General features: G+C 42.6%; 1 protein-coding gene across 1 annotated transcript in view; it reads right to left on the reverse strand.

Moving 5' to 3' along the window:
* The window catches only part of syne1b (spectrin repeat containing, nuclear envelope 1b), a 136,589-nt gene that overhangs the window by 2,166 nt on the left and 110,228 nt on the right, over window positions 1–24,195 (reverse strand). Inside the window, exons 133-151 of the mRNA XM_090210871.1 lie at window positions 20,996–21,151; window positions 20,106–20,264; window positions 19,729–19,895; window positions 17,963–18,125; window positions 17,382–17,569; window positions 14,719–14,869; window positions 14,305–14,487; window positions 13,961–14,098; window positions 13,427–13,618; window positions 12,855–13,206; window positions 12,589–12,657; window positions 11,534–11,676; window positions 8,284–8,410; window positions 4,646–4,857; window positions 4,111–4,311; window positions 2,844–2,972; window positions 2,327–2,539; window positions 1,974–2,069; window positions 882–952 (exon numbers count right to left, since the gene is read on the reverse strand). Of these exons, the coding sequence (XP_090066997.1) occupies window positions 882–952; window positions 1,974–2,069; window positions 2,327–2,539; window positions 2,844–2,972; window positions 4,111–4,311; window positions 4,646–4,857; window positions 8,284–8,410; window positions 11,534–11,676; window positions 12,589–12,657; window positions 12,855–13,206; window positions 13,427–13,618; window positions 13,961–14,098; window positions 14,305–14,487; window positions 14,719–14,869; window positions 17,382–17,569; window positions 17,963–18,125; window positions 19,729–19,895; window positions 20,106–20,264; window positions 20,996–21,151 (3,110 nt within the window). The remainder of the gene's footprint in view (window positions 1–881; window positions 953–1,973; window positions 2,070–2,326; window positions 2,540–2,843; window positions 2,973–4,110; window positions 4,312–4,645; window positions 4,858–8,283; window positions 8,411–11,533; window positions 11,677–12,588; window positions 12,658–12,854; window positions 13,207–13,426; window positions 13,619–13,960; window positions 14,099–14,304; window positions 14,488–14,718; window positions 14,870–17,381; window positions 17,570–17,962; window positions 18,126–19,728; window positions 19,896–20,105; window positions 20,265–20,995; window positions 21,152–24,195) is intronic.

A 24,195-nucleotide genomic window follows, 5' to 3' on the forward strand; every position in this document is an offset into this window, starting at 1 on the left:
ACTTTGCGGCAATGTGATACCTGATGTTGATCTGTTTTACATAGCTCTGAGGTCTATTTTATAACTGTGAAATTAGCTTACTCTAAAATGATTACTAACAATATGTGTGTAGATAACACTGATGTCTGTTTTACCCTCAGGTTTGACCGTCTAGACTCTAGACTGTGACCAAAATGCCCCCCCTAACACTTCACAAATGGAGACCTGAGAGGCGAGACCCACAGATGGCAGATTGAGGGGAACGAGGGGGAGATGGTGGATTAGTTATGTGAAATAGAAGAGATGTCACACACAAGAGAAAGAAAGAGAAAGGAATAGAGAGATAGACTTGCTGCCATCACATTGTTCATTGCAGACACTTGCTGGCTTGGCAATTCAAAAGAAAAACTGTGTGTGCCCATCAGCAGTAGAAAAGGAGCGTTAAGGGCCCTGTATTAGAGAAACAGTTTACAGTATGTTAAGCACTCAAGGTGCATTCTTGGTAGCGCGGTTAATCAAGCAGCCGAGGACATTGGTGGCGAAGAGGCTTGCAAGTCTCATTATATTTTGCGGAACTGTAGTGTAAAGGATTTGTGGGATATAACCACCACCTACTGTAAACCCCTAGCCTCTACATAGTATCTAGAATGGTAGAAGATGATGGAATTCATTTAATCATTAACCTTAAATGAACCTTTGGTAGTAAGTAAAAAATAAAAAAATAAACAGCACTCAGGGTTTTCTATCCCTGTATCGTAATTTTTTGTTGCCGTTGCACTGTAGCGTTGCCCTGTACTGTATGTGTGCAGTGCAGCACAACGGACTGCGGTTTCAGAACAGGTGTAACATGTTCCACGAGTTCCATTATCTTCTGGGTGTTCTAGAAACCAGGAGAAAGGTACCTGTGTGGTCTGTGTGGACTGCTCACAGAGGGTCCAGAGGTCTGCTGGGACAGACTACATTTGCCCCGTTGCTGTTTGCAATGAACAGGGGGGGGGGGTAAAAGAAAGAAAGTATGTTTCAGTCCAGGCAAATCAAGAACAAAGCTACCGATGAAAAGGAACTACCCAAAATGAAAGATTAGAAAGGCAGCAACAAAATCAGATGTGTGAAGGAAGGTGACAACAAGATAGATAATTCAATGGAAAACAAGGAAACTGGCTTTTTTTTCAAAGTACACAGCTACTTTGAACCGCTACAGCTGAATGGCCATGCTGTTATTTTGAACAACGTGAATTCATACGCTGCTGAAGCACGACTTGTACTATGTCCTGAATGACTTGTTATGTGGGAGACACAAGACATACATGTACTGTATCTTAAAATCATTGAGATCAATCATCGGGATTGACTTTAAAAAAAACAGGTCATTACTTCAGAGAAAAACAAAAAGAAATTGGAGAATTGGATTAAATGTTCTACTTTGTGTTTTCAGCAGTATCAAAGAGCCAGTATTCCTTGAGCACTACTCTACAGGGACCTACAACTACAGAACACTAAATAATGGAAGAACAAAACAAGGAAGAGTCAGTCCGGTAGAAGTAGAAGTTTAGGGGGCAGAATTTGGGACGTAAAGACATGTTGACTTCAAATGTTCAAATTTGGGTAGAAATTGAAGTCAACTCAATCAAGAAGAGAAGGGGAAAATAAAAAAGGGGGAAGGAAAAAAGAATGAAAAAAAGAGAGGGAATAGCCATGTCTCCAAAACTCTGGTGGGTTTGGCTCGGGGAAAAGAAGACGTGCAAGGTGTAAAGGTGTGGAAACAGGATCAGAGTGTGGTGGGAAAAGTATATCAGTCGGTGTACAGATCAGAGGTGAGAAGGAGAGGTGCTGGGATGGTGGGAGGGAGTGACTCTGCATGGGCTTAAACTGGAGAAAACTGGGCGTTGCATTCGGGGACACAAGTGATGCACTGTCTGGGCCTTTCGGGGAGTACCAAACACTTTCCTTCTGGTAGAGCACCATGTTGCGCAAGGGGGACTACTATACGTTACCGATCGACGGCGACTTGGCGTGCTCCTGCCCGACAACGGGCTGATGGAACCAGAGGTGGTGTCCAGCTCATCAGCCGACGACCATGAAGACAGATCCTGAGAGTAGAGAGAGAGACAGGACCGAAGGAAGAGAGAGAGAGTAAGGGGAGGGAGAGACAGAAAGGCAGAGAGAGAGAGAGACACACACACACACAGGGAGGGAGGGACCGAGCATGAGAAATTGTGTTAGATACAGTAAAGAAAGGCTCCAAATTTTTCTCCTGTACTATTTATTATTGTGTAATTTGTGCACTGCATGGAGGTGCATTCAATTGCTCTATTTAATTGTGCAGTACAAGCGCTGCTGTTCTGACCTGTTGGCTACTAGTGATGTTCAGAATTCTCTCCAGCTCTCTGAGGTCTCTGGTCACCTCCTTGAAGAGCAGTTTGAGGCGGTTCCCGATGACATGCACCTTCTCTTTGGCCTCCAGACAGTCGCAGCCCTCGCTGTTGACCAGCAGCTGTAGGGACATGTCCTGCAGGGACGACACTTTCCTCTGGGAGTCCAGCAACTCACCACGGATTTGCTGTAGAAGGAGAGGAGTGGAGATAAAATTGTGGCTCAGGCTCACTATCATAGTGCAAGGAGTTAGTGATTCACAGAATATGGTTTTTGCATGTTTAACATTGACTACATTGCAGTCCGACTGCGCAGAATCTCTGATCTATAAATGACCTTGCATTCCAAACAACTAATCATAATGGAATCAATATTAGAGATTCTGCATCAAACGGATCCCTAAAAAACACAGTTTTACTAGCCTTTCGTCACAAACAAGATTTGGTTCTGAGTTTCAGGATTACACATCAACATAAGGCTTCTCTACCGACCATGAGTGTTTTGTGGTGATCGTGGAGGGTGTCGCTGTCCCGGATGGGGTCAATGGGAACGATCTCGTTCCTCCTGCGGTCAATGTTCTCCAGCCACAGTAGCAGGCCGTGACTCATCTCATGGAAGTCCTACAGGAGACGAGATGTGAATACAAATGCAAAGACGATGGAGTATTCAGCACTCCACGCCACCTTCTATCAAAAGTCATGGCTTCTACCAAAAGTAACATATTTCACATGTCTAACTAATGATAAACCTTGATTTTGATGTCCAGGACACCGAGACTGTCTCAGTTGTCAAACATGCAAACAATATCTGTCCAGTTTTGGATCTTTGATTAAGTCAACAGTAGCCTGGTCTACTTCTTAATCTTCATCATGGAAATGCTACCAAAAATAATTTACTGAAATTTGTTACAAATGAGACGTGAGTCACCCACGATTCACCAAACAACATTTTTAAAAAGAGGGAGCAAAGTACTTGGAGCATATGTTTTCATTTCAGTCTCCTCCATCTCCACTAACCGAAGTGAATTACTACTATTTTAAATGAACAGCTGTACAGAAAGCCAATTTACAGAGGAGGAATTTCTTGATGCAATTAAAGCCTTTAAATCAGGGAAAACTCAAGCACTGGATGGCAAACCAGTTGAGGTATATCAGAATTTTTTTCTGTAGAAATCTGTAGCAATCTGTAGAAACTATGAGAATAGAAAGGTTGGGGACTTTTGTGAAACATCACAGCACAGTTGAAAAATACATGGCTAAGACAAATAAAAAAAATGTATGGTATTCAGAGATAGATGGGAGGGGTTAAGGGGAGCTGAAGGGTGGGACATAAAAAATAAACACAAATACATTTTAAAAGACGAACGTAAAATATACTGTGTCTGTAAAATGTATATAGTATATATAAGCTGGAAGTAGAATCCTAAGTATTGTTATCCATTAGTTTACTCCAAATAAGGGAGGGATGATAGGGTTAAGTGAAAATAATAAAGGAAAATATATACAAATTATATATATTTCCCCCAAAATACTGTATATGGGGGACTAAAAATGATGCAGACAATTACATTGATAGAAGCCACTATCTACATGCAATATAAAAGCTGATCTACCCCCTAAAAGCAAAACAAACCAAAAAAACTGTAGCCTGGTCCTAGATCTGTTTGTGCTATCTTGCAAACTCCTCAACGGCCATTTGAGTTGGCAAGACAGCACAGATCTGGGACCAAGCTAGGTGGATAGACAGCTGGACACCTACGTGACACTGCATGAGGGCATTCTGTAGTGCTGCCCTCCACTCCCCCAGAGAGGTGCCAAGTCTGTCCCAGCGGTTGTTCATCTCTTTCAACCTGGCCTGCAGGTCCTGGCATTCCACTGTGACAGACTGGACAAAATCTGCACTGCACAGGTTAATGGATAGCACAATGGCCTTACGCTTGTCAACAGCCTTCTGCAGCTCCTGTAGAAAGACATTATGGAAAGAGATGATTGGAGATGGTGTATAATATCAGCATAGAGTCTTTAAAAAAAAGTAACTTATGAGAATTAGGGTTGCAAAATTTCAGAAACTTTCCCTAAGAGCCCAGGTTTTTAAGAAATCCCATTTGGAGGATTCCCAATAACTAAGAGGGAATAAGCAAGGAGGGAATCCTCCAACTGGGAACCATCCAACCGGGATTTCTGAAAAACCCGGGAACTTTGGGAAAGCCTTGCAAACCTTGCAAGCTTTCTAATCTTAGTGAGGATGCTAAACACCCATTTCAGGACTCAGAGAGCAAAAACCAAAAGATCACCTTGAGTTTCTTGATGCGCATCTCCATGGTCTGGATGTCGGTGCTGAGGTCCAGGCTCCGCTGCTGCTCTAGCTCCGCCGCAGCCTGCTCCAGCCACACCCACACGGCATTGAGGTCAGAGTTGAACTGCTGCCACTGCTGAAGGTTCTGCTTCAGACGCATCTCTTTACTGAGGGCCTGGGCCTGCAGCAACTCCCAACGTTCTATCACACCTACACCACAGGGGTGGAAGAAAGGGATATTATAATATATAAACGGCGTTATACAATATAGCTATACTATATTTATCCATCTCTTTACTGAGGGCCTGGGATGGGGCAGCAATTCCCAGTGTTCCATCACACCTACACTGCAGCGGGAAGGAAGGAGTATTTTAATATTTATTTGGTAATGGGATATATGCGTATTTATTTATTATATCTATGTCTTTCTATCTCTTTACTCAGGGCCTGAGACTGCAGTAACTATCCTACAGTACAGTACAGTATAGGAGGAAGGAAAGAAAGGGTATGAAATGATTAATTTGGTAACGGGATATATGTGTAGTTTATCTATTATGTCTATGGCTAGTTATATATTCAGGCATTTGAGGTTCGATAGAACTTACAGCTCAGTACAGCCCAACGACATGTGTATTCTTCTGCCCCAAAGGAAGAATCTGCCTTAAAACGTCTGACTTTGTACTTCTTTACCTACTTCTCTCATTGAGCCTACTAGCGCATAAGGCAAAGACAAGGCAGCAAACACACAACCACCACACAATGCTGTGTCATTGTTGACTACAAGTTTTGGGCATCAACGTACCATTGCTACTTTACATCTAAAGACCTCTCCATTAATGACTATGTTAAGCCTGATTTACAGTGCCTTCACAAAGTATTGATACTCCTTGACTTATTCCAGATTTTGTTGTGTTAAAGCATGAATTCAAAATGGATTAAAAAAAATAATCTCACCCATCTACACACAACACCCCATAATCACAAAGTGAACACCTGTTTTTTGAAATGTTTGCACAATTACTGAAAATGAATGATTATCTTCTTTCTGGGTAAGTCTCTAAGAGCTTAACACACCTGGATTGTGCATTTGGCCATTATTATTTTCAAAATTCAGTAACTTGGCTACTCAGGAACATTAACGGTATTCTTGGTAAGCAACACCAGTGTATATTTGGCCTTGTATTTTAGGCTATTGTCCTGCTGAAAGGTCAAATCATCTCCCAGTGGTTGGTGGAAAGCAGAGGAGCAGGTTTTCCTATAGGATTTTGCCTGTGCTTAGCGAAATTCTGTTTATTTTTTATCCTGAAAAACACCCTAGTCCTTAACGATTACAAGCATACCCATAACATGATGCAGCCACCACTATGCTTGAAATAATGGAGAGTGGTACTCAGTGATGTGTTGTATTGGATTTGCCCCAAACATAACACTTTGTATTTAGGACAAAAAGTGAATTGCTTTACCACATTTTTTGCAGTATTACTTTAGTGCCTTCTTGCAAATCGGATGCGTGTTTTGGGATATTTTTATTCTGTACAGGTTTACTTCTTTGCACCCTGTTAATTAGGTTAGTATTGTGGAGTACCTACAATGTTGTTGATCCATCCTCAGTTTTCTCTTATCACAGCCATTAAAATCACCATTGATCTGGTGAAATCACTGAGCGGTTTCCTTCCTCTCTAGCAACTGAGTTCAGAAGGACAAATGTATCTTTGTAGTGACTGGGTATATTGATACACCATCCAAAGTGTAATTAATAACTTTTTTTACCCATCTACCAATAAGTGCCCTTCATTGTGAGGCATTGTAAAACCACCCTGGTCTTTGTGGTTTAATCTGCGTTTGAAACTCACTGCTCAAATAAGGAACCTTACAGATATGTGTGGGGTACACAGACGAGGTAGTCATTCAAAAAGCATGTTAAACACTATTATTGCACACAGAGTGAGTCCATGCAACTTATTTTGTAACTTGTTAAGCAAATTTGTACTCCTGAACTTATTTAGGCGTGACATAACAAAGGGGTTGAATACTTTGACTCAAGACATTTCAGCTTTGAATATTTAAGGAATGGCTGTACACCCCTTGCTATATTGTGGATAAAGAGTTACCTGTCTAACAGAACATAGAGGGTGTTCTTTAATGGAGGCCTCTCCAACATAATCCAGGTAGAATCATGAATTCCCCAGGGAAGCTGTCTAGGCCCCTTACTTTTTCAATATTTACTAATGACATGCTAATGACATTTGAGTAAAGCCAGTGTGTCTATGTATGCATATGACTCAACACTACACAACGTCAGCTACTACAGCAAGTGAAATCATTTCAACACTTAAAGAGATGCAGTTAGTTTCAGAATGGGTGGCAAGGAATAAGTTAGTCCTAAATATTTCAAAAACTAAAAGCATTGTATTTGGGACAAATAATTCACTAAACCCTAAACCTCAACTAAATCTTGTCATAAATCATGTGGAAATTGAGCAAGTTGAGGTGACTAAACTGCTTGGAGTAACCCTGATTTGTAAACTGTGATGGTCAATACATGATACAACAGTAGCTAATCTGTCTGTTTAAACTACCAACACACAGCTTGGACACCCATGCGTACCCCACAAGACTGGCAAAGCACAAACAATACTTAAAAATATATAAACAATATAATTATAGAGACAAACTTAATTCCAGAGGTCCAGAGGCACTGGTTAAGATTGAGGGCATAATGAATTCCACCAAGTATCAGACAATTTTGGCTGACAATCTGGTTTCCTCTGCCGGAAGGCTGGGACTTGGCCGTATGTGGACTTTCCAACAAGACAATGACCCCAAACAGACCTCAAGATCCACACAGAAATGGTTCTGTGACAACAAAATCAATGTTTTGCCATGGCCATCTCAGTCGCCGGACCTCAATCCAATCGAAAACCTGTGGGCTGAGTTGAAGAGGGCAGTTGATAAGCGCAAACCCAAGAATGTGAAGGACCTTGAAAGGATCTACATAGAGAAATGGTCCAAAATCCCTCCAAATGTGTTCCTTAACCTTGTGAAACATTACAGGAAAAGACTCCATGCTGTTATCCTTGCCAGAGGTGGTGGCACTAAGTACTAAATGAGGAGTGCCAATAATTATGAAACCTTGATTTTGGTGAAATGTATTTTGTTTTAAATAATTGTATGATTGTGGTGGGTTCCATTGAAACATTAATAAAGTACAGTATTTCTCACATGTTGGTATTTTGAGTTTCTCTATAATTATATTGTTTATAGTATTTGTTAAAGTATTGTTTGTGCATTGCCAGTCAGGCGGGCCAGTAATTTTGGAGCCACTGTATGTGGTAGTAGAGGCCTGGGGAAGCACACTTGGTGTGTTGTGAAAAGTGTTATGAAATGTAATGTCATGTAATATTTAACATTGTATATAACTGCCTTATTGTTGCTGGGGTCCTTAATAAATACAAATACAAACATTTATTTGTAAAAATATTGAAAAACATAATTCCACTTCGACATTATAGGGTACATTTAATAAATTTTAAATGCAGGCTGTAACACAACAAAATGAGGAAAAAGTCAAGGGGTGTGAAAACTTTGAAGGCACTGTAAACAGTACAGTATCAACATCTGAAAGCCAAACGTTACCTGTTGTTTGTGAATCACCACCAATGGGGTCAGCGAGTCCTGAGGCCTTGTCCTCCTCCCCCTTCAGCTCGTAGCCCACCCTCTTCACCGTGTCTATACTACCACGACACTCGCCCAACAGACGCATCTACACAACACGACAGGACAGGCAGCGGATGGAAAGCATGTCACTGAGAAGTTCACATCATGTAATCCCGCTGAGTAGATACTTATTTTACAAACCACATGATTTGTGTAGATAAAGACACAATGTTTCCCAAAGACCTTCCATTGAGACATACAGTACCAGTCAAAAGTTTGGACACACAAACTCATTCAAGGGTTTTTCTTTATTTTAACTATGTTCTACATTGTAGAATAATAGTGAAGACTTCAAAACTATGAAATAACACATATGGAATCATGTAGTAACCAAACAAGTGTTAAACAAATAAAAATATAATTGATATTTTAGATTATTCAAAGTAGCCACCCTTTGACTTGATGACAGCTTTGCACACTCTTGGCATTCTCTCAACCAGCTTCATCTGGAATGCTTATCCAACAGTCTTGAAGAGTTCCCACATGATGAGCACTTGTTGGCTGCTTTTCCTTCACTCTGCAGTCCAACTCATCCCAAACCATCTCAATTGGGTTGCGGTCGGGTGATTATGGAGGCCAGCTCATCTGATGCAGCACTCCATCACTCTCCTTCTTGGTCAAATAGCCCTTACACAGTCTGGAGGTGTGTTGGGTCAATGTCCTGTTGAAAAAGAAATGATAGTCCCACTGATCGCAAACCAGATGGGATGGCGTATCGCTGCAGAATGCTGTGGTAGCCATGCTGGTTAAGTGTGCCTTGAATTCTAAATAAATCACGAGTTTCATCAGCAAAGCACCCCCACATCATCACACCTCCTCCATTCTTCACGGTGGGAACTACACATGCGGTTGGAACCAAAAATCTCAAGTTTGGACTCATCAGACCAAAGGACAGATTTCCACCGGTTTAATGTCCATTCCTCGTGTTTCTTGGCCAAAGCAAGTCTTTTCTTCTTATGTGTGTCCTTTAGTAAACTCATCAAAAAAAGAAATGTCCTCTCACTGTCAACTGCGTTTACTTTCAGCAAACTTAACATGTGTAAATATTTGTATGAACATAACAAGATTCAACAACTGAGACATAAACGGAACAAGTTACACAGACATGTGACTAACAGAAATTGAATAATGTGTCCCTGAACAAAGGGGGAGGGGGGGCAAAATCAAAAGTAACAATCAGTGCATTAAGTACTGCAGTGCATCTCCTCCTTATGGACTGCACCAGATTTGCCAGTTCTTGCTGTGTGATGTTACCCCACTCTTCCACCAAGGCACCTGCAAGTTCCCGGACATTACTGGTTGGAATGGCCCTAGCCCTCACCCTCCGATCCAACAGGTCTCAGACGTGCTCAATGGGATTGAGATCCGGGCTCTTTGCTGGCCATGGCAGAACACTGACATTTCTGTCTTGCAGGAAATCACGCACAGAACGAGCAGTATGGCTGGTGGCATTGTCATGCTGGAGGGTCATGTCAGGATGAGCCTGCAGGAAGGGTACCACATTGAGGGACGAGGATGTCTTCCCTGTAACGCACAGCGTTGAGATTGCATGCAATGACAACAAGCTCAGTCCGATGATGCTGTGACACACCGCCCCAGACCATGAGGGACCGTCCACCTCCAAATCGATCCCGCTCCAGAGTACAGGCCTCGGTGTAACGCTCATTTATTCGACAATAAACGCGAATCCGACCATGACCCCTGGTGAGACAAAACTGAAACTCGTCAGTGAAAAGCACTTTTTGCCAGTCCTGTCTGGTCTAGGTGACAGTGGGTTTGTGCCCATAGGCGACGTGGTTGTCGGTGATGTCTGGTGAGGACCTGCCTTACAACAGGACTACAAGCCCTCAGTCCAGCCTCTCTCAGCCTATTGCAGATAGTCTGAGCACTGATGGAGGGATTGTGCGGTCCTGGTGTAACTCGGGCAGTTGTTGCCATCCTGTACATGTCCCGCAGGTATGATGTTCGGATGTACCGATCCTGTGCAGGTGTTGTTACACGTGGTCTGCCACTGTGAGAACGATCAGCTGTCCGTCCTGTCTCCCTGTAGCACTGTCTTAGGCGTCTCACTGAACGGACATTGCAATTTATTGCCCGGGCCACATCTGCAGTCCTCATGCCTCCTTGCAGCATGCTTAAGGCATGTTCATGCAGATGAGCAGGGACCCTGGGCATCTTTCTTTTGGTGTTTTTCAGAATCAGTAGAAAAGCCTCTTTAGTGTCCATGAAGGCCAAATTAACGCAATCTCCTATGAATAGTTGATGTTGAGATGTGTCTGTTACTTGAACTCTGTGAAGCATTTATTTGGGCTGCAATTTCTGAGGATGGTAACTCTAATGAACGTATCCTCTGCTGCATTAGTAACTCTGGGTCTTCCTTTCCTGTGGCGGTCCTCATTATAGCCAGTTTCATCACAGCACTTGATGGTTTTTGCGACTGCACTTGAAGAAACTTTCAAAGTTCTTGACATTTTCCGTATTGACTGACCTTCATGTCTTAAAGTAATGATGGACTGTCGTTTCTCTTTGCTTATTTGAGCTGTTCTTGCCATAATATGGACTTGGTCTTTTACCAAGTAGGGCTGTCTTCTGTATAACCCCCCCCCCCCCCCCCCCCTCCGCAACCTTGGCACAACATAACTGACTGTCAAAAATTCAATAAGAAGGAAAGAAATTCCACAAATGAACTTTTAACAAGGCATACCTGTTAAATAAAATGCATTCCTGGTGACTACCCCATGAAGCTTGTTGAGAGAATGCCAAGAGTGTGCAAAGCTGTCATCAAGGCAATGGGTGGCTACTTTGAAGAATCTCAAAATATAAAATATATTTTGATTTGTTTAACACTTTTTTGGTTACTACATGATTCCATATGTGTTATTTCATAGTTGTGATGTCTTCACCATTATTCTACAATTAAGAAAATAGTAAAAATAAAGAAAAACCCTGGATTGAGTAAGGTGTGTCCAAACGTTTGGCTGGAACTGTAACTCACAGAACGGTGATAAGGGTCTCTTATCAGACATACCGATAACATTCATGGAATAGTTTAAATCGTAACTTCATGTTTACAAACCCTGAGAGCCAAATTGGCTGCAGAATACTTAGGTGTCTAGTCTAGTGAATGAGACCAGTATATTAACCAGTGAATGAGACCAGCGGTACTCACATATCCCATGTATGAAGCGTCCAGCTCGGGGCCAGTCGGGGTGCGGCTGCGGATTATGTTCTCTGTCTGTTGCAGGTGGAACCGGCTTGTGTCCAGAACCTTGTCCAACTGTAGGATGTGAGTCTCCAGGGTACCTCCCTCTCCTGAGGATGGGAAGATGAGATGGAATACAGTTAGATAAAGGCTTTGATTTTATGTTCACGGGCCGGTTTCTTAGACCTAGATTAAGCCTACTCCTGTTGGATTTAAAAGCACGTTCAATGTAGATTATTCAGGAGTTTTTAATTTTTTTAATTTTATTTAAGCTTTATTTAACTAGGCAGGTCGGTTAAGAACAAATTCTTATTTACAATGACGGCCAAACCCGGACGACGCTGGGCCAACTGTGTGCCGACCTATGGGACTCCCAATCACGACCGGATGTGATACAGCCTGGATTCGTTTAAAGGAACATTCCACCGAAAATCTAGTTTTCAAGATATGTAACTTTCAAAATACATGAAAATAATATGAAAGTTACATATCTTGAAATCTTGATTGGTGACAAGCAAAACATTTTGGGACTATGTCAACAATGGATTAATGAAACAAATACCAAAATGTTGTTTTTGGGTGGAGTTTTCCTTTAATCTGTCTTAATCTGTGCCCGAAAAACCGTCCCTAAATGTTTTCTTCAAACAGACTTAGAAATCCATCCAAAACATTGTAAGATATCATTAATAGTGAGTGTTATCCATTCAGTGGTAAATTAGAAGACAAGGGACAAAGGACATTTGTAACACAAAAAACAACAACATCTCCCCAACAGTGCACAACAACATGCACCTTTTGAAACACACAGGATGCCAACCACAAATTAGCTTGAGGTTAGCTACAGTAGCCTATGTGCTGCAAAATGTAATAGAAAAAAATACAAATCGTTAGGAAGTGGTGCTGTTGGTTAACAGTAATTGCTGTTATGCTTCAGTGTGCGAGTAAGAAAACCAAACCAAACTACTAGCAGGCAGTAAGTAGGCTGTTAGTGTTATTTTTCCACACTACGGCATCTTGCCTACCATCCAAGGACCTCAGGGTTTGTTCAGTTAGTTTAACAAAGGCCTCAGGGCTCTCTGGGATCACTACATCTGGAAGAAACATATACATACACACATTTCTTACAATTAACAGGGCTGAATATGAGTGTGCTTTAACAGCCACAACACTGTATCTCTCCACTGTGATGTCTCCACTCTCTCTGAGATCGAGGCTATCTTAAGTTGTGAGGGGTGTGTTATCCTTAGTATCTGACAGTACGGGTGTGAGGGGTGTAGACTAGACTGACCTGACAGAGCAGAGGCAGAAGTTGATCCCTGGTAGCTCCCCTCATCTCCGTGCTCCCCCTGCTCAGACGTCAGGCCCAGGGCCCTGCTGGCGCTCTCCAGCCCCCGGCTCAGGTCGTAATCGTGGTCCCACTCCAGGGGGATGGAGTCCACACTGGCTGGGGTGTCCCTGCCCGAGCGCTCAGCCCCAGTCCGCAGAGGGGCAGCCAGGGAAGCAGAGTGGCTTAGGGAGGGTAGAGGGGACATCAGGCAGTCTCCCAGACGCTCACTCCAGGGAATGCTGGACAGGTCCCCAGGTTCGTCTAGTTCAAACTCCCGGTCCGAGAATGACACGTCGTACTCGTCACCTGTTAGCTGGAGGAAGAGGAGTGGGAGATACACTTATGAGACAGTCAACAAAGACAACGACAGGTTCCAGGAATCAAAACATGGCATCATTTGGTAAAATGACCACAGGAGAGAATGTGCTCAACTCTATCCTCTTTTTTTTTTACTATGAAAGGGTGCTAGAAGCCAAGTCACCCAACATTAAAATCGAACCAAGGGGGCCAGTAGATGTCATCCCTAGGCTTACCGGTAGGCGTATGAGCTTCTTGTAGTAGCGCTCCACACGTCCGAACACCTCCTGGCAGTATCTCTGCAGCTCTTCCAGCTCCTCCTCTATAACAGCGGCATCCAGAGGCTCACTCTTCTCTAGCAGCACCTCACCCTGGTGGAAGATGTGCTCAATCTTCCCAGTGGTCAGAGAGATTTCCTGCTGGAACGCCTGGTAGACAATCAATCAATCAATCAATCAAATGTACTTCATTTTACATCAGAGGTTGTCAAAAAGTGGAAGAGAAGCAGAGACCAACCAGGTAAGGTTGAGTTCACAACCACTGGTTTGTGATTGTGAGTTCACAACAACCGGCCGTGATTGTGAGTTCCATAGGGAGGTGCAAAATTGGCCAAGCGTCGTCCGGGTTAGGTTTTGGCCGGAGTAGGCCGTCATTGTAAATAAGAATTTGTTCTTAACAGACTTGCCTAGTTAAATAAAGTTGAATAAAAAAGTGACCAGTAGCATGTACCTGGGCAGCCCCAAGGTGTGAGGTATTGTGGGCATTCTTACCCTGAGCTGTTTGATCTTGGCCTGGATATCACACTCTGAGAAGTGCTCTATGTTGGTGAGCTGCAGGTCCATCTCCGTGAGCCACACCAGGATGCTGTCTCTGGCCGTCTCAAACTCCTCACGCTGACTGATAAAGTGCTGAAGAAATCACGAAGGGATGCTTTAGGATACACATTTCTCGCAGATTTTTTTTCTTCTACCAATTGCAATTCCAATTTTGGGCAGACACTCCTCATGATTTCTTTCTGTGAGCACTTTGGATATTTAGGAGCGTAGAATTGGACTATATACAAGACTTTATGCTGTGTTATAGTTGTTCAACAAGGATGGACGCGACTCTGTACCTTGAGTCTGCGGAGGATGGAGGCCACCCTCTTCTGCAGGTTGTCCCAGCGCTGGTTCCCGTCGTGGGCCATCTCCCGGAGGCGACAGGAGGAGTCGGTGCGGTTCTCCCTGGCCAGACGGCGGTACTGCTTATTGATCAGCTCCAGCTGGGTCAGACTCTCATGGACCTGACGTTGGAATGCCTACAGGACAACATATAATTCAAATATATATATTAATCAACCCACACATTTAGTATTGATCAAGGAAATGTTGATTAATCATGCAGTTGACAATTTAGTTGATCAATTGATCATTTAGTATCAATCAGAGACAAGTTAGTCCATCCATGAGTTTTGTCTAGATATGTACTGTAGAGAATATAGTGGTTTACAGCATATCAAATAAGGTGGTGTGTAATAGCTGTACTGTACCTCAAACTTCTTTAGTTCTTCCTTGGCCACAGTGTAGAGCACGCCTGAAGAGTTGGGCAGAGCAGCAGTCTTCTCTGAGGTCACAAGCCACTCCTCAAAACGTGCAAAGTCCTCTAAGAACTTCTGCCACAAACGCCATGTCTCTTCAATCCTTAGAAATGAAAACGATATGGACTATTTTAAGTTATGGTGACAGCCTACATCATAAGCGTTCAAATAGACTAACCAACCCTAGAGTTACATCACCGCACTTTGCTTGATGATACTCTTGAAATAAAATAAAAATGGCACTACTGTAGAAACAACTGTGACAACTGTATCTAAAAGTAGTAGCCCTTTCCTGCAGTCAAATGAGCAAATCACCCTCTAGTGACCTCAGGGGTGGAATGCTATTCATATTTATCATATTTAATATACATTTGTACATTTATATGTGAAACAATTTGAACATACCTACTCATTAAAGGATTTTTCTTTATTTGTAACTATTTTCTACATTGTAGAATAATAGTGAAGACATCAGAACAATGAAATAACACATATGGAATGATGTACTACCCAAAAAAGTGTTAAACAAATCAAAATATATTTTAGAAATATATTTCATATCTTCAAAGTAGCCACCCTTTGCCTTGATGCCAGCTTTGCTCACACTTGGCATTCTCCTCATGAGGTAGTCACCTGGAATGCATTTCAATTAACAGGTGTGCCTTGTTAAAAGTTAATTTGTGGAATTTCTTTCCTTCTTAATGCGTCTGAGCCAATCAGTTGTGTTGTGACAAGGTAGGGTTGGTATACAGAAGATAGCCCAATTTGGTAAAAGACCAAATCCATATTATGGCAAGAACAGCTCAAATAAGCAAAGAGAAACGACAGTCCATCATTACTTGAAGACATGAATGTCAGTCAATACGGAAAATATCAAGAACTTTGAAAGTTTCTTCAAAGTGTAGTAGCAAAAACCATCAAACGCTATGATGAAACTGGCTCTCATGAAGACCGCCACAGGAAAGGAAGACCCAGAGTTACCTCTGCTGCAGAGGATAAGTTCATAAGAGTTACCAGCCTCAGAAACTGAGTTCAAGTAACAGACACATCTCAACATCAACTGTTCAGAGGAGACTGCGTGAATCAGGCCTTCATCGGTCAAATTGCTGTAAAGAAACCACTACTAAAGAACACCTATAAGAAAAGAGACTTGCTTGGGCCAACAAACACGAGCAATGGACATTAGACCGGTGGAAATCTGTCCTTTGGTCTGATGAGTCCAAATTTGAGATTTTTGATTCCAACCGCCGTGTCTTTGTGAGACGCAGAGTAGGTGAAAGGATGATTTCCGCATGTGTGGTTCACACAGTGAAGCATGGGAGGAGGAGGTGTGATGGTGTTGGGGTGCTTCGCTGGTGACTATGTCTGTGATTTATTTAGAATTCAAGGCACACTTAACCAGCATTGCTACCACAGCATTCTGCAGCGACACGGCATCCCATCTGGTTTGCGCTTCGTGGGACTATAATTTGTTTTTCAACAGGACAATGACACAACACACACCCTGGCTGTGTAAGGGCTATTTGACCTAGAAGGAGAGTGATGGAGTGCTGCATCAGATGACCCGGCCTCCACAATCACCCGACAGCAACCCATTTCAGATGGTTTGGGATGAGTTGGACCCCAGAGTGAAGGAAAGGCAGCCAACAAGTGCTGATCATATGTGGGAACTCCTTCAAGACTGTTGGAAAAGCATTCCAGGTGAAGCTGGTTGAGAGAATGCCAACAGTGTGCAAAGCTGTAATCAAGGCAAAGGGTGGCTACTTTGAATAATCTAAAATCTAAAATATATTTTGATTTGTTTAACACTTTTTTGGTTACTACATGATTCCATATGTGTAATTTCATAGTTTTGAAGTATTCACGATTATTCTACAATGTAGAACATAGTTAAAATAAAGAATAACCTTGAATGAGTAGGTTTGACTGGTACTGTATATAAAGTGTAATATTGGGATGCAAACTCAAAACTCCATATCTGACATGATATTTGTGTCTTTTTTTGTGTGTGTGTTTTATTTTGTACTTTCACTTGTACATCTTTTTCTGCCCAATTGGTAGTTACAGTCTTGTTCCATCGCTGCAACTCCCCTACGGACTCGGGAGAGGCGAAGGTCAAGAGCCATGCATCTTCCGAAACACGACATTGCCAAGCTGCACTGCTTCTTGACACACTGCTCGCTTAACCTGGAAGCCAGCTGCACCAATGTGTCAGAGGAAACACTGTCCAACTTGCAACCGAAGTCAGCTTTCAGGCACCCGGCCCGCCACATGGAGTCGCTAGAGCGCGATGGGACAAGGAAATCCTGGCCGGCTAAATGTCCCCTAACCTGGACAACGCTAGGCCAATTGTGCGCCGCCTCATGGGTCTCCCGGTCACGTCCGGCTGTGACACAGCCTGGGATCGAACCTGGGCCTGTAGTGACGCTTGTCACTACAGACCCAGTGACACTTGGAAGGCCCTGTGTATTATTTTTTTAAGCCCATAACCATGTGTGTGAGGTGTGTACTTTTGTTTCAAAGTAGATCTGTTTAAGACCACCAAGAAAACACACTGTGCGACCCTGATTTAGCCCACTGCAGTAAAAGGTTAAGTTCAACTGTGTAGGTCTTACTTGAGCCTTCTCTCCATGGACAAGGCACAGATGCTCCTCCATCGGCGGTCCAGGCTGCGAGTGGCCTGCTGGATAGATTCACACTCTGTGTCCGTGGCACAAGCGTCACAGTCGTGCAACAGCACCTCACACAGGTTCAACACAGACGCCACACCCGTACTGTGCTTCTCTATGTCACGCTGAAGCTCCTGGATAGATGGAGAGAAAGATGGAAGGATGTTTTGGTATGCTATGTTAGAGAAAGAGGGTGGGATCTTTTCAGAACCAAGAAACCTGCTAAGATTTTTCAATAAGCCCTTCTCTATTGTATTGTCTGTAAGCCTGTCTGCTAGGAACTAAAAAGGATCTATAAAATATCAACATAAGCAACCATCATTGATTATGTACAGTATCTATATTAATAGCTATACCAATCAGTGTAAACTGCAGTGTGTCTTCAAAGTACTCACAGCCCACTGATGCGGTAGCCTGGTGGTGCCAGATCTGTTAATGCCATCTTGCCAACTGCTATGACAACGACTACAGGAGTCTACAAGACAGCACAAACAGATCTGGGACCACCAAGCTGACGGGATATTTACCTGCTGCAGGTCCAGCTTCCTCTGTATCTCCTGGGAATCACAGGTATCATAGACGATGGGTCTGGATAGCTCAGTCTCTATGTGGGCCAGCCAGGACCGCAGACTACTCATGTTCTTATCCAGCTGCTGCACTGCCACCAGAGTCTCCCTCAGCTTCTTCACTCTATAGCAACCGGATACATGATGCTTGTTTTAGAAAAACATACATACCACAGCAGATTCCTAGTAAAGAAGCACCTAAAAACAATTAACACAGTTATTAAACCACTTCTTTCCACTCATTGTTTTTATTTTATTCAAGCTATATTGTACTAGGAAGTCCCATTGTGGTCAAATTGTGATAAGTACAGTACTGTACACTGGGCCAGCCAGAGAGTTTCTGAAAGTCAAGAAGGCTGCATCAAAGCAAATATTAACGCCAATGGCGTGTGTAATCAAATGTGTGTATATTCCTAACCCACAGCAGTATAGCATATCCATGTACTTCCTATCCCACACACCCGGCCATAGTATATACAGTGCATTCGGAAAGTATTCAGACCACTTCCCTTTTTTACACATTTTATTTTATTCTAAAATTGATTAAATAGAACATTTTCCTCATCAATCTACACACAATACCACATAACGACAAAGCGAAAACAGAAATACCTTATTTACATAAGTATTCGGACCCTTTGCTATGAGACTCTGTCTGCAGCATTCAAGGTCCCCAAGAACACAGTGGCCTCCATCATTCTTAAATGGAAGAAGTTTGGAACCACCAAGACTCTTTCTAGAGCTGGCCGCCTGGCAAAACTGAGCAATCAGGGGAGAAGGGCCTTGGTCAGGGAGGTGACCATGAACCCAATGGTCTCTCTGACAGCGCTCCAGAGTTTCTCTGTGGAGATGGGAGAACCTTCCAGAAGGACAACCATCTCTGTAACACTCCACCAATCAGGCCTTTATGGTAGAGTGGCCAGACAGAAGCCACTCCTTAGTAAAAGGCACATGACAAACTGCTTGGAGTTTGCAAAAAGGTACCTAAATGACTAAACAAGATTCTCTGGCTTGATGAAACCAAGATTGAACTCTTTGGCCTAAATGCCAAGCGTCACGTTTGGAGGAAACCTGACACCATCCCTAGGGTGAAGCATAGTGGTGGCAGCATCATGCTGTGGGGATGTTTTTCAGCAGCAGGGACTAGGAGACTAGTCAGGATCGAGGGAAAGATGAATGGAGAAAAGATCCTTGATGAAAACCTGCTCCAGAGCGCTCAGGACCTCAGACTGGGGCAAAGGTTCAACTTCCAACAGGACAACAACCCTAAGCACACAGCCAAGACAACGCAGGAGTGGCTTTAGGACAAGTCCCTGAATGTCTTTCAGTGGCCCAGCCAGAGCCTGGACTTAAACCCGATCGAACATCTCTGGAGAGACTTGAAAATAGCTGTGCAGCGACGCTCCCCATCCAACCTGACAGAGCTTGAGGATCTGCAGAGAAGAATGGAAGAAACTACCCAAATACAGGTGCGCCAAGCTTATAGCGTCATACCCAAGAAGACTCAAGGCTGTAATCACTGCCAATGGTGCTTCAACAATGTTCTGAGTAAAGGGTCTGAATACTTATGTAAATGTAATATACGTTTTTTTATTTTTCAGAAATTTGCTAACATTTCTAATAACCTGTTTTTGCTTTGTCATTAATCCATGTTAGAATAAGGCTGTAACGTAAAAAAATGTGGAAAAAGTCAAGTGGTCTGAATACTTTCCGAATGCACTCCTTACCTGGCCCCGATGAGGTCCAGCAGGTGTTGCCAGCGCTCGCCCACCTTGCTGAGCTTGTGTTCTATCTCAGAGGCCTTGGTCTCGTGGCTGGCCCTGGCCAGGCGCTCACCCATCTTGTGCAGCTGCAGCTTGTTCTCCTTAGCCACCGCTATCTCCTCCTGGTAGTCCTGGGAGAGGGAGTAAAAACCGTCATCAGACCATGTAAAAGGGAGAATAGTGTAACAGTTTGGACTAAAACATTATTCAAAGAGGAATCAACTTCTACAAGCATTTCTCATTGAAGCAATTCAGAGTAGAGAAGACCATTTCAATGGGATATTTGTCTAATTAATCAAACACGAATGAAAAGACAAGGTCTGGTATCGGTTGGTGTTTACCTTGCGTAGCTTCTCGATCATCTCCTCAATGCTGATGTCTCCATTCTGGGACACCTTGCTCTCCATGTCGGTAAGCCAGTCACACAGCTCCTTGTTCTTCTCGTTAAACACGGCCCACTCATTCAGCTTCTCACTCACCTGCTTCTGCCGAAGGGATAGCTATGGAGAGAGAGAGAGAGACAGCAAGACAGATACACAGGTGTTGTAAATACATATGCTCATTTGAAATTAATTCACCATGGTAAGGATAATAGCTAGTTGCACAGAGAAATTAAAATGTTTATATAAAAAAAGAAACATACACAACAAGCAGTACTAGGCAATATCCATAGATTTAGCAGAACGTTAATGAAGAGGTAGCAGTGATGTAGAGGTGTTACCTAATGTAATGCATCTAACGCTAGCACTGTGTGACTTCCTGTCACTATGTGGTCTATATTCACATACAACACCGGATGTAGTTTGAAGGGGAAACATCCTGTACTGTTTTGCATTAAAGTTCTCTCTATCTCAAGTCTAGTTACACTAAACACTACGCATCCAGCTTTATGAAATCACCAGAGATATGTTTCACAAAGGCGATAAAGAATACAGCAGAACCACTATTCAATCATATTGACCATAGTCTGCTGCAGATCTTTCTGCACGAGTCGGCAATCAGTGCAAGCCTGCAAGTTTCAACCCTGTTCCCATAACTATGCGTACGTAGTGCGGCTATGGCCTATCGTGGAGCTTCAGCACCACCATTTGGCACCACGTGATTACAACTTAAAATGACAGCTCTAGTCTCTCTTGCTGGACTGATGACACACCTATTGAGTCAGAAACACAGAGGCCGTGGGAAGAGACTGCTTCTCCTCACAGCAACATATTCAACAGCCATACAGTACCTGGTGACAGATCTCCTCCCACTGGCGGTGCAGAAGCTCTATACGTTCCTGTAGAACAGACAGGTCCTCAGCACTGATGTAGCTAGACAGGGACTCCCTCAGCACCGTCAGGTGGGCTAGGTCTTCTGTCCAGCCGTCAAACGTGTTCTCCAAGTCCTGGTCACAGGAGAGAGAACGTTAACATCTGCTTTAAGCAGCCAAGACTATGTTTTTTAAAGACATCACGGGTCAATTTGAAATGGCACCGTATGCCATACATGGTGCACTCCATTTGTGTACCATTTAGGACACAGCCCACCTACAGATCATTTCTCTGGACATTATGTGAGCCTGCCTGTATTCAGTGTTGAACATAGTATAATAATTGTAAGGTCGTTCCACGAAAAGAGTGCCTTTGATATTTTAAGTAGACATTTTGCACCAATATTGCATTTTAAAAGCCTGTTGCGATAAATGAAGTGCCCTTTAATATAGACCACATGGAGACTTAAAATAAATCAGATTTTTTTTATATGAATAAAGATTTTTTTTAAAGATATTTTATTAGGATCCCCATTTAGCTGTTGCAAAAGCAGCAGCTACTCTTCCTGGGGTCCACACAAAACATGAAACATCATACAGAATGACATAATACAGAACATCATTAGACAAGAACAGCTCAAGGACAGAACTACATACATTTTAAAAAAGGCACACGTAGCCTACATATCAATGCATATACACACATTATCTAGGTCAAAGAGGGGAGAGGGGTTGTGCCACGAGGTGTTGCTTTATCTGTTTTTTGAAACCAGGTTTGCTGTTTATTTGAGCAATATGAGATGGAAGGAAGTTCCAAGTTCCATCTTTATAATAGTGTAAAGTGGCATGTGAAGGTATTCACCCCCCTTGGCATTTTTCCTATTTTGTTGCCTTACAACCTGGAATTAAAATAGATTTTGGGGGAGTTTGTATCACTTGATTTACACAACATGCCTACCACTTTGAAGATTCGAAATGTGTTTTATTGTGAAACAAACAAGAAATAAGACAAAAAACAGACAACTTGAGCGTGCATAACTATTCACCCCCTCAAAGTCAATATTTTGTACATCCACCTTTCGCAGCAATTACAGCTGCAAATCTCTTGGGGTGTCTCTATAAGCTTGGCACATCTATCCACATTCTTCAAGGCAAAACAGTTCCAGCTCCTTCAAGTTGGATAGGTTCCGCTGGTGTACAGCAATCTGTCATTCGACAGATTCTCAATTGGATTGAGGTCTGGGCTTTGACTAGGCTATTCCAAGACATTTAAACATTTCCCCTTAAACCACTAGAGTGTTGCATTAGCAGTATTAGGGTCATTGTCCTGCTGGAAGGCGAACCTCCGTCTCTGTCTCAAATTTCAGGAAGACTGAAACAGGTTTCTTTATTGACAGATACTCCAATCTCCGCTGTGGAGTTTGCAACTCCTTCAGGGTTATCTTTGGTCTCTTTGTTGCCTCTCTGATTAATACCTTCCTTGCCTGGTCCGTGAGTTTTGGTGAGCGGCCCTCTCTTGGCAGGTTTGTTATGATGCCATATTGTTTACATTTTTTAATAATGGATTTAATGGTGCTCCGTGGGATGTTCAAAGTTTCAGATATTTTTTTATAACCCAACCCTGATCTGTGCTTCTCCACAACTTTGTCCCTGACATGTTTGGAGAGCTCCTTGGTCATCATGGTGCCGCTTGCTTGGTGGTGCCCCTTGCTTAGTGGTGTTGCAGACTCTGGGGCCTTTCATAAAATGTGTATATATACTGAGATCATGTGTCAGATCATGTGACACTTAGATTGCACCCAGGTGGACTTAATTTAACTAATAATGTGACTTCTGAAGGTATTTGGTTGCACCAGATCTTATTTAGGGGCTTCATAGCAAAGGGGGTGAATACATATGCACGCACCACTTTCCAGGTTTTCATTTTTTATAATTTTTTAAAAACAAGTTATTTTTTTCATTTCACTTCACCAATTTGGACTATTTTGTGTATGTCCATTACATGAAATCCAAATAAAAATCTATTTAAATTACAGGTTGTAATGCAACAAAATAGGAAAAATGCCAAGGGGATTGTCACACCCTGACCATAGTTTGCTTTGTATGTTCTATGTTTTGTTTGGTCAGGGTGTGATCTGAGTGGGCATTCTATGTTGGATGTCTTGTTTGTCTGTTTCTGTGTTTGGGCCTGATATGGTTCTCAATCAGAGGCAGGTGTTAGTCATTGTCTCTGATTGGGAGCCATATTTAGGTAGCCTGTTTTGTGTTGGGTTTTGTGGGTGATTGTTCCTGTCTTTGTGTTTGTTACACCATATAGGGCTGTTTTCGGTTTGTCACGGTTTTTTTGGGGTAGTATATTGTTCTATTTTCATCTTTATTAAAGATGTATCACAATAACCACGCTGTGTTTTGGTCTGCCTCTCTTCAACAGAAGAATCCTGTTACAGGGATGAATACTGTTGCAAGGCACTGTATGTTTTCTTGAATTTGTTTGGGATTTGGGGACTGTGAAAAGACACCTGGTGGCATAAGTGTGTGTGTCAGAGCTGTGTGTAAGTTGACTTTGCAAACAATTTGGGATTTTCAACACATGAATGTTTCTTATAAAAAGAAGTGATGCAGTCAGTCTCTCCTCAACTCTTAGCCAAGAAGAGACTGGCATGCACAGTATTTATATCAGCCCTTTGATTACGATTAAGAGCAAACCGTGCTGCTCTGTCCTGGGCCAGCTGCAGCTTAACATGTCCCTCCATGCACCCTCTGAGACATTTAGGAAGATTTTAACCCACTTAATCCCAAAAGGTCTCCATTGTAAAGCCCTAGTTATTTTGTTGCTTTGACAGTCATTTATGAAGATTATTATTTAGTTTGTGATAAGTGATTAATTTACGTCAGTCCCTCATTTTTAAGGTCAACCCTGTTACGTAAACTGAACTCTCATTTTAATATGGTGAAACTATTCCTTTATAAATATTTATCAAAAAGAAGCAATGAACATCTTGTCAAATCATAGTGTAAAAGCAGGTGCGCTGGTTCTACTCTTTTTGGCAATTTTGGGGTGGAAAACTGAACCAGTTCGAGCATTACACGTCAACCCTGTTTCCAGTGGCGACCCGTCATTCAGGGCATGAGCCCCACATTTTTTGTGGGTTACCTATTTTGCATGTTATTTTGCCATT

This window comes from Oncorhynchus mykiss, chromosome 19, assembly GCF_057628025.1.
Source record: "Oncorhynchus mykiss isolate SJ-2025 chromosome 19, ASM5762802v1, whole genome shotgun sequence".
Classification (NCBI taxonomy): domain Eukaryota; kingdom Metazoa; phylum Chordata; class Actinopteri; order Salmoniformes; family Salmonidae; genus Oncorhynchus; species Oncorhynchus mykiss.